Source organism: Cariama cristata, unplaced genomic scaffold (genome assembly GCF_000690535.1).
Source record: "Cariama cristata isolate BGI_N322 unplaced genomic scaffold, ASM69053v1 scaffold9398, whole genome shotgun sequence".
NCBI lineage: Eukaryota > Metazoa > Chordata > Aves > Cariamiformes > Cariamidae > Cariama > Cariama cristata.
Genome location: NW_009630679.1, coordinates 127,112 through 138,414, shown reverse-complemented (window position 1 = coordinate 138,414; position 11,303 = coordinate 127,112). Strand labels below are relative to the sequence as shown.

At 38.7% G+C, this 11,303-nt stretch overlaps 1 protein-coding gene across 1 annotated transcript in view; it reads left to right on the top strand.

Annotated features, from left to right (window-relative positions):
* Positions 1-9,725: 9,725 nt before the first annotated feature.
* LOC104165883 (tolloid-like protein 1) overlaps positions 9,726-11,303 on the top strand; it is a 111,113-nt gene continuing 109,535 nt past the window's right edge. Inside the window, exon 1 of the mRNA XM_009705649.1 lies at positions 9,726-9,744. Within this exon, the coding sequence (XP_009703951.1) occupies positions 9,726-9,744 (19 nt within the window). The remainder of the gene's footprint in view (positions 9,745-11,303) is intronic.

The window sequence follows — 11,303 nt, the reverse complement described above, 5'->3', positions numbered from 1 at the left end:
GTACAGAAGAGGATTTAAATTTTTTTTTTATTTGTTGTCTTTGGTACATTTTCTCTAACATGTGCATGAAAACCCAAAACATTCAGAGTCCTGTCTTAGCTCTGATTTAAATTAAATCTACAACAGCAAACTTTTGGTTCAGTTGTTACCGTCAGTTTCTATACTTTCTATTTTAACTACATTTGGCAAGTAAGAAACTCACAGCTGACTCAAAGGAAACTTGGCGAAATGTACACCATTTCCCAACAGCCTTTCTCTATAATAGAAGAGATACTGGGACAGTGTTTAATAATTTTTGGCTTGTTTTGCCATATGCATCCAAGAGGAAAAATGTTCTTAATTCTCTGGAGATGGGAAACGTTTACCATAGTTAGCACTCTGTATGTGTCATCTTTCAAAGGACTCGCTCTCAAGCAGCTGTCTAGCTGGAAATTTTGGGGATACATGGAAAAGTGTAGAGAAAAGGCTTAACACTACTGGATTATTTCAACAAGAAAGCCATACCACTTTGCCTTTTCTGTTGGCTCTAAAGGTCAGTTCTCTCCCAACTGTCCTTTCCCATATTTCCTCCTGATTCAGAGGAAGGAGAGACTCCTGTGCCTGTCTGCAGTTCTCGGAGGGACACTGGTGAGAAGCCACCGACTACTCCTCATCCTTCGCACACATGGCAGAAAATATAGATTTTAACTGACATTGTGGAGACATGTTGATATGTATTGTTAATGTGGCAGTATTGTCAGTGTCCGCCGTTTAGAATTTCTGCTTGTTTTAAAAATGTGTCATATAGTTCCACATGATAAATGAAAAAAAAGTGCATCTCCTTTATAAGAGATTTTTTTTGAGCTCCAAGGAGAGGGAACAGTAAAAGGTGCAGAAGGCAGAGTAAATACATGTTTGCGTATAACACAAATGTATGTGTACATTTTTAAAAGCGTGTGTGTGAATGGAGTATGCGGTAACTGAATTTTAAGGATACTCATATCATTGGACAATAAATCTAATGAGAAATTAAACCTGATGAACTCAAATACTTAAGTTCAATTTTCATTTATCTTATAAGCGGACACAACAGAATAATATTAAAAGCTAGTAGTATATGATTTAGTTAAAACTACTCAGGGAAGAATAGTACAATTATGCTTTTGGTAATAGACTTGGAGATATATTTCTGCTAAATATAAAACAACTGACCGGATAGCAAAACACTGCCTTGATGTGTATTCAGTAGGGGTGTACCAAGTCAAAGTACCTATGATATTCATGCTTTACTTCTTGCAGAAGCGAGAAGAGCCTTTACGGGAAGGGTCAAATTCAGTTCCTTTATAAGGCCAGGCAATTTCAGTTGACTTCAACTGAAATCTGCCACTGGTTTTACCCAAGGGCTGGGTTTGGTTAACAAACATAATATGCTGTCAGTGGTTCTACTACCAATCAATTTTTATCTTAAATGATAACTGATAGAGAATAATACATTTGATAATGTTTTTTCTTGTAGCAAGCGCTATGTTGCTTCCAAGTTTTTTGAGACTGGATTTTTTTTGAGTTCCTTGTATTTTTATGTGAGAGGAACTATTCTCATCTCTTGTGATCTAAATGAATTCTTGCAGTTAAATGTAGATGTTTCTGGAAGAAAAACACAAGCTAACAAATTCTGCTATTGCATGAACAAGCAGGGCAAAATTGGCTCAATTATTTACGTTATTTTCATCCTGACTTTTGAAGCAAGGATTTGGGTCCATTATTGGATGTTTAGCTTTCAGCCAGGTAAGTAATGTCTGGCCTGTTATGTTTTACCAATATTGCACATCATCATATTATTTACCTGTTTAATATCTGTATTTAACGTGTCATATTTATCTTATGGTATTATATCACATTTATAGTTTGCGTTAGAGGGTTTTGCTTTAGTGAGTTTGTGGGGTTTTCTTCAGAGAAGTTGGTAATTCCCTGTGAAATAAGGCCTGCACAGAGTATTTTTGTGTCAGTTTTCTTACATCCGTGTAGGAAGAAGTAGGTCTTTAGTAGACACACAGCACTGCAAGTTTGTGAGAGGGCGTAGTGCCTCTGTAGTTAGACTGGCCTATGGTTTGATTGGTTTTGATTTTTTGGAATACAGCTAGTAATAAAATGTGATATTTATTGATGTATCCAGTGACATGTCTGTGAGGAAATCTTGTCAGTGCATCACAAGCTTGTAGAAGTGTAATTGAGATAAAAATATTCCTAAGGAGGACTGCCTGAGGGAGATTCTTGAAGTTTGCCCTGACTGGAGCTGTCAAGTTTCTGTTCAACAGGGAAGTTAACAGAGCAGTAAGAAACGAGGTAATTCTGAAATTATTATTCCAGTTGCTGCTTATATAAATGAAACCGCATTTTAATTCTTACGTGTATGGGCAGCTGTGGCAGTCTGAAATTTTTGTTTAGATCATTAACTTAGACTTAGGATATTTACTGTACTAAAGCTTTTGCAAGTTTTCTTATAAAATGTCTGCTTCGTTTATGCTACTGAAATGAACATACGTGGTTACAAAATGAGACTTTACTCTTTTTTTCAGTGAGCTTCATTAAGGTCAATTAAAACTGAGGGTGTTGGGACTTTTAGCTGTAGCGTATGTTGACACAGAGACAGTTTGATAGATAAACTGTAACCTGAATAAGTGCACGAGCTTGAGTTTTAATTGCGAAGATTTTTATGGAATTTGATAATATAAATGAAAAATGGGAAATTGTTGTCATTATTTGTTCTAGATAAAGTCTTGCAGAAGCATTTGCCAGCCACTTCACTGGTTTACAAAACAGGCTGATATTAAAATAAGAGCCATAAAATCTGCCTGGGGGACACTTTTCTGTTTGCAGATGACTTGCTTTAAAAGCATACTGTTCTACGTAGTATGCATATTTTTCCTGGAAACAAAGTATGTCTTTATTTTAATCCAGTTACTGTACTTGCAGAAATGTATTTGTGGTACAGGAGCTCATTTTATAACAAAGCAAGCCATACCAAAGTGAACTGCAAGTACATAGTGAAAATGTTGATAAAAGTAACAAGAACATTAAATAAGTTCCGTGGTCTCCTAAATATATTGCTTCATGCCTATTTCTCACAGAGAAAATAAACTCTCTGTACTCAGTAGCTGTACCAGTTAACGTTTCTGCTGTTGCTTAAGGGCTGAGTTTTGTCCTCAGTTAAGTCAGTGGGAATTGACTTAACATCCACTGGCAAATCTGTCTTGGAACTCTATTACATTAATAGTTTGGATGAGATCGAGTTGACTGCAAGGGAAAAATGAGCTGTCAGCCGTATCTCATCCAAACATAAAAGATGTTCATCTATTAAAAAAAAAAAGGGTTTGTATTGAGCTAATGCATTGATGGATTATTTTATCGGAGAATGAAAGCAAATTCTGAAGTGGAGTGTAGTACGCTGCTGCCTTCAAAACCGTGTTTTTATTTATCAATAGGAATGTGTCTGTGCCAAATTGCCTGTCCCAAAATTGTCATCACCAGTTCAGATTTTGCAGGTGCTTGGTGTGTATTCATTTTTGGTTTGATTTTTCCAAAGCACACTGCTTGCGTTATGCACACGTTACAAAGGACAGCTTCTTTAAATATATGAAGTATTGCCCTCCCTATATACGTTTTTTGCTTCCGCTTTAAAGCGGCAGACAACCACATTATCAAGGTCACTTTCAGCAAATCCTTGTGTGCACTCAAGTGTTGAGTACTGGCTTTGGGCTGCCCAAAAAATCATCCTCACCAGTTGGGCCTTCTGTTTATGGTGGAAAAAACCATTTCCAGTTGCTTTATGTTGTGCAATGTAAAACAATGAAACAGCTGGTTGTTTCTGTGTCAAATCTGTCATCTAGGGTCTTAGTCTCAGATCTGGCTGCATGATTCTTAGCTTTCAACAGCAGCTTGCGTTGCCTTTCGCCGGTGGCCAGTACAAATACTCGTTCTCTGGGGACTCCGATTCCCTGATAAACAGTGGTTAAGATGGACTGAGAAAAAAGCACCATAAAGCTGGAGCTTGTGGGGGACTCTGAAGGTTTGGCACCATGGGAAGATGATTCCTGTTCTTCAACCTCTCAATGTTTGGGCACGGGAGGAGCGATGAGGACTGAGCAGCATGTTTGGACCAGGTGTAGGAGAGTGAGGAGCTGGATGGAAGAGGGGAAAAAAGAAACGATGCCTTTGCTGTGCAGTTGTTGGGTAATTCCTAGAGAAGCTAAAATTCATTATAGCCCAAATAAATGGTCCCCCACACAGCTGGTCATTCTTCTTGCATGTCCGGGACAGGTTTTGGTACAAATGTTCTAAAACATACGGGTCCGTCCTGACGGTGTGATTGCTTTTCCAGATAGTTTTAGGTTCAAAAGGGAGTGTTACAGTTCCTCACTTTCAAAGATGCCTATCTTGTCTTCCACACTGGTCTTCCTTGTTCCCACTCAGGACAATATGTAGGTTTGTTGTTGGCTTTTCTTTTTTAACTAAAAAAAACCCTTTTGTCTACAGAACCTTTTCAGATCTGCCTGTTAAAATACTCAGCAGAGGTCTTTAATGAATCCTAGGATTTCTGTCCCCTCTTTTAGGGAGGAAATTGCTAGAACTCAATCTTTTATTTTTTCATTTGGTGAATGGAAATTTGGAGAGACAATTTTTTTTTTGGTCAGGCACGCTCATTCCTGAACAGTCCCTGGAAGCTTTTATTGCCCTCTCAGCCCATTACAGACATCTTTCCCGGGAGCGCACCTCATGGAGTCAGGCTGTCGTGCACCAGTAGTCTGCAACTGGGCATCACCTTTCAGTTTGCCCAAGATGCAGCCTAGAAACCTCGGTAATAAAAACTTGAACCCTGACTTCTCAATAATCAGCTAAAGTTTCTTTAGTGTGGGTCTGACCTTTGCCTTCCATCAGTACAACAAACACTCCATAAAACAATAACAGATAAGTAACTTTCATCTTACAAGCCATGCTTATCTCCATGAAACAAAATTGCTGTGTAGCATCTTCTCTTTATATGCAGTATTATTTTTTTTCCAATGGACTTCCCTTCCTGAGCTTGTAAATTACAAGATTGTCTCTGGCTTTGTTGGATATATTTAGAAAGTTCCTATTATGTTTTTCTTTTATTTTCTTGTTTGTACTGGCTGGAAGAACAAAATTAAAATTTTCATCTCAGGTTAAAGCATAATTTGGTGTGATTGCTCAGCTTCTGATCTCACTACCAAGAATGTCTTGTTTTAGGAGTTGATAAAAATATTTGGCTCTGTTTCACCTCAGTCACTCTTGGCAGTTCTTCATCTGCTCTTCTGGGGTTTCCATCTGCTCTTGTATTCTGCAGTTTCTTCTTCAGGCCCCAATTCAGCACCAACAATTGTAAGTAAGTGAAAACCTCACTGATTTTTCTGAGACTTGGGTGCAGATGTTATTCTGCATCTCGGTCAGAATATTCCAGTAGTTTATCTCATTGCTAAAATGGAGAATATGGCAATTCCCTGCGGCTTTAAGTATTCCTTTGTTCTTCCTCCCTCACAGGTGTCCAATGATTTAACCTAGAGCTGTATGTGTTACTTAAAAAAAAAAACAACACCCCAACCTGAAACCAACAGATCTATAAAATTAAATATGTCACCAGGGCTAAGGAAAATATTTTTTTTTATCTGATGATGTTTTCAAATTAAAATCCTTTTAGTTGCATAACAAAGCTTATGAAGTGCTTATGAACACAAGTGAAATTAGATATAAAAAGCTTTTGTTAATTTTTTTCAGTAATTTCGTACTTGCCCTGTTATTTAAGCACTTTTAATTTAAAAAAAAAAAAATTCACAACTCATAACAGGGGTTACTGATGCTGAATAATCATTTGGTCTCAGCTGATTAAGCTGTTAACCAGCACACTCTATTATATAGAAAAAAAATCACACATATACATGACTGTCTGCTTCCTTATGTATTTCACTTTCAAATGTGCTCTTCATTTCACATCTTTTTTTTTTTTACATCTTATCCATGGATTTTTTTATAGAAAGCCCAATCAAAGTTTCCCTTATCTAGCTAGTGAAAATGTAACTGTAGTTGTGTAGTGCTTCTGTACTGAAAGGCATTATGTTATAGTGAAAACCATATATTGGTTGCTTGTAGGAGACAGCCTGTCTGACCAAATGTAAAGCTTAACCGGAAGATTTAGAAGGTAAAGTAACAGAAGAAGGAAGAACTTGGTAGTGAAGAGATACATAATGAATTGGTTCATTCAGTGCTTTTCTCGTATTTTTTTTTCACCTGCTCTTGTAATGTGCATTTTGACATACTGAGAATTTACTTAATTGTGTGTGTGGGAAGTAACAGTCCAGTGTCTGCATAGCACAGACATTTATGACAGCCTCCCATTGAGTGAACGGGGTTTTTGCCATATAGAATGCTGACAACTCATGTAAAAGTTTTTTTAATAAGTTCAATAGTAAAAAAGGTTATTGAATAAAAAAGTGATTTAGTATGCTAAAAAATAAATACCTTTAGGTTATCCATTTAATGAAGCATGCCATCCACACAAGCTATTGTTTTTCTTTCAGACAGTCATTTCTTATATCTGCTAGTACTTTTTGCTCTCTCCTATCTATTGTGTAAACTAGAGAGATTTACCGGAGAATCATATGTGGAAGATTTTGGGTTTTAATTTTATCTCCCTTTCACTTTCAAAAATGCCCATGGACACAAAAGTGTTTTCCTTTGGTTCACTAAAATCATCAGAATGCAATGTTCAGCTGCCTCTACTGGAAAGAAAGTCTAGGGAGCCTAAAAAATAATATTTTAGGCTTAAAATAAAATAAATTTACTAACATGTATTAGCAAATTAGCTATTCAAGGTGTTTCCAGGCATAGTGATGCGATCACGGCAGACAAAATCTGAGGGAAAGCAATGTTGCACTGACTCATCTTTCATTCCTTACCCCCCAAATTTGCCTAAGTCAGCTTTTAACATTTCCACCGACTGTGGGATTTGAAGGCAGCTGGTTATTGCTCTCCCAGGTGACTGTGCCCAGTGTGCCTGGGGCAGCTGCTGGAAAAAAAACTTCTCATCCTGTAATTCCTGGCAGAGAGAGCAGGAGTGCAGGTGGGAGCACTGCATCAGCACCCACCAGAGTTTGCAGACCTCCCAGCTACAGCCATGAGCCTCTTAGCTAGTGCAATCTCTTCTTTCCCTCTGGCTGTACCTTGCTGCATAAATATGCCTTCTTCCTTCTGTCCGTTTTAGAGTGTAAGAAGGTACCTGGTATATGGATGCTATCTGGGTTACTGCCTCTGTCCTGTTTTCCAAAAACAGAGGGGGAAACTCGATTCTTCCTTTATCAGAGAGGAAACTTGTTCCCAGATTTAAGCCCCGAGGGTTTAAATTAAAGTTGGCAACACTTGATGAACCCTTTGTCACAAGAATCAATTGCATACCCCTACTGCGTCATCTTCTGTATTCAGAAGTGACCTAGTTTCCACTCAGTTGGTCATGCCATAAACAGAATATTGCAGACAGGTGCTTACCATCACTGCCACCAGCGAGTCCTGAGGGACCTCTGCCTCCCAACGTTGTGATCAGGGAAGGCTGGTGGATGGTCCGTTCCCTGCATTGCCATGAGGAACCGCTGGCAGGTAAACAGGAGAGGAGATTTCCCATGCTGGTGGTGGGGAAGGAAGAGTGAAATGAAAAGATCTGTTTCCTCTCTTGTTTTTGGAGAAAGTGTGGAAATTACAGGTTTTTGGAGTTCCTGAGGACAAGAACTATTTCTGAGTGAGAAAGATGTTTTGGAGGAAGGCACTCGTGTAGAAAATGACTGGCTGGTATTACAACTTAATGCGGTAAAACAGTACAAATACCCTGGTGAAGCAGAAGCTCTAGTCAGAGGTCCATTTACTACTTCACTTTTACTCTTTGCTTAAAAGTTTGGAGAAATTTTGCTACTGGCTTCTATACAGCCAGAATTTGTCCTTTGACTCTCTTGTTTTTCTTATAACTAACAAATCGTTGTCCTAAATACTTTTGTTCTGACTCAGCATAAAAATTTATGGTGCTCAGCATCAATATTTGTAATATATTGGGTGTCACTGGATTGCAGTGTAAATAATTATAGGCATACATATGCTATGCAGCTTAAAAGACATTGTTAGGCAGGTGGCAAAGCGTAACAGTGGAGAGTTGGGGTTTTTTTGTGATTTTAACTAACTTTGTGGTTGAACAGCAGCTATTTATAGCTTCGCAATTATGTCCGCCTTGAGTCCAAGAAATTCAGTATAGTGGGTGAAAGAGTAATATTGAGAAGAAGGTGCTTGCTTGGATAAGATCTGAAGGCTCAAATCAAAGGAGAAAACCAGCCTTTCCGTGGCTCTGTTTTTGCTGTGAAGTACTTTGTGTATAATCCTATCCTAGTATTTGTTCTACCTTATTCACACCGGTACAGGGATAAAAATAGGACCTCTTCAAAATGATTTGTTTCTAAAGTACCTGAGGGCTTCAAATGAAATGTGTCTTGCACTCCCTCTGAAACAGATGTTCTCTTGCAGACTTTGCCCAGGCAAATTCTGTATTTGTGTGGATGGATGCCTGGCCTGGGAGGTCATCTGTGGTGACAAGGTGCATATGCCAATATGTTGCTATTGACAAAAATGGAAATTCTGGTGCACAAAAAATATTTCTTTCAGGGACCGTGTTAGGAGCTGCTTTGAGAGATCCAGCCCTATAAGCACAAAGGATATTTACAGTTCTCATGGCAATATTCCAGCACTGATTCTAGGTGGGAAACCAAACTTCTATGAAACATTTCACTGTTGCTGTATACTTTATTCCAAAAAAATCTTCACTTCCACCACTGTCTGAAAAGACAGTGTATACCCTGACGCTCGCTCGGATACTCAGGTCTCTGATGTAGAGTGGAACTGTGTTACAAGTTATTTTGGTCTTGTGGGCAGGGGTATTGGCTAAAACCCATAAAGGAAAAGACCAACAAGTTTCTCAGTAAGAAAATGATGTGTTTCTGTAAAATTGATGATGTTAATAGCTTCTCAGTTGGTTTCATGAAGTAAATGGAGCTCACATACAAATGCTGTGGTACTCTGCTTTTATATGTTTGTCTCTTTAGAGAGATGTGTTATGCAAGTTACAGAGCAGGGTTTGGATTTCTTTGTTTTGTTTTTGTTGACTTTTAGTCTTTCCACCAGTATGATATTTATCCAGTATTCTTGAAATTACTTCCTGAGTGGCTCAAAGCTCCCTTGTCCTCCTCCTAGTTTCTCAGAACCTCCTCTTCCCAGTCTTCCTCAGCTCTGAACTCTGCTTGAGAACTAGCTTTGCACAACAAAAAAACCCACCCTTCTAACTACATACAGACTCAAAATATTGTCACAAAATAAAACAACATGCCACATGTGTGAAATCAAGTGTGAAAGCAAGAAAATCTGTTACTGCCTGGGCCCTTGGCCTGTTTGGGGCATAATGTGCTTATCTGTAGAGTGCCTTGCCCGTGTATGGCAAGAGATCAGGTCAAATAAATAATAGTCCAAACTCTTGAGTTCTTTACTCTGGCAGTAAATTAAAGAAAATGAGAGTTTTCTTATGTAAAAAGCTAAATGAGTATGTCAGAGCAATAATCAGATGATGGAAAATACTTTATCCAAATACACTAGTACTGAAGAGCTGTAGAAGGTTGAGGCCAAACCCTGGATCAAACTGAACGCCCACGATGACGGCTGACACCAGAGGTGGGTGTGGAGTTCAGAGAGAGCCAAAAGTGAACTGAGATTTTTTTTTTATTTCCTCTAGCAAAATTACTGTATTTTGCATATGTGCTTTATAAATGAAATCACGCAGGAGGTAATGAAACTTCTAATAGCTTTTCATCTTTTTACAGAAGTTTGTTGACTGTCTCAGCTGTAAGGGGTAGTCTGCAGATAGCAAGGAGATTTCCCAGCCACGCCAGGAAGGTAGCATGATACCTTCAGGCTCTTTCAGTGACAAAGCCTCCAGGGTTGGGTTGATGTAGGATAAGGTGGCAAAACAAGAAAACTTGGAGAAAATTGTGTCAAATCCTTTGGAAATCTCTTTGGTTGTGTCTGTATGCCTAAAAATGTCCCTTAATACTGAAGCCAGCTGTTGTGGAATGGCCAGTGTCTGTGCTAGTAAATTTTGTCTCTCTCCAACAATTGTGGCTGTATCTGAGCTGCCTCCCCTTGGCCATGGCTTAAGGGTTATTTCAACTGCCCCATCCTTCCTGGGAACTGCTCAGGCACAGTGCTGGTTGGGATGGATCACTTTCCAGCAGTTCGCTAGTATGCCTCTATTACTTTGGGACTCTTCCATGCATTAATTTACAGCTCTGTACTTAACTTGCCCATATTTAGAGATATATTGAATCTACATAATCTGTAATTTGGGTAGATGTTGTCCATGGTTGCCCAGGTACCTTCATTTTCTAGGTGGCTACATCTTCCCTTCTTTTGATGCAGGTCAGTTTTAGAAACAAAGACAAATGGGGTAGCCATGACACACAGAAAACATTTTACGTGTTTCATGGATTAATACTTTAGAAGAAAAATGTGAGGGTTTTGCCTGTTTTTTTTTTTTTTAAATGTTTGGTTTTCACGTACAGCCAAGTAAAGTACTGGCGTTTACTAGAGGAAATTGTGTCTTGTCTCTGAAAATGTCTGTTGGAAAGTGAAAGAGAAGAGGCATGTGAGGCAGGAGTGTACTTTGTTCATAATCGATGTGACCTGGAGTAGCAAAAAGAATTGGGATTTGCACCCATGTCGAACTTGTGCAGGTGCTCAGCTGTATTGTGTGTGTCTCCTTACACTTAAATCAGTGTCCTGTTTTCTGGATGAAGAAAGCAGGTTCCTCTCTGCTGTTAGGGAATCTAGATGTTTGTTATTGATTACCAAGCAAGGAAGGTGAGGTGAAAGGGGAAAAAAAAAATCAAAGGCAGGAGAGAAAAATCTGAGAGAGAATAGACACAGGAATGGGAAGGATAAAACAGGGAAAAAGGAGAGAAAAATCTCACTTTGTTTATTGATCTGCATCTGAAAATAAAAGTAAGGGAATAGAATAATAAGGGAGAAACCAATAGATTAACAAAGCCATCTATCGTATTGTACACAAATATCAAAATCTGAAGAAGCTATAAGAGGGATCAGGAAGGAGGTTATAGAGCAGCCTGGAAGCAAAACACTGTGAGATTCAGAAGGCTAAGAAACTAGAGACCTCCCAAGAAACAACTTGCATGGGAAGGAGGTATATAGAGTTCTTGACAAGCCATATGGGTTGT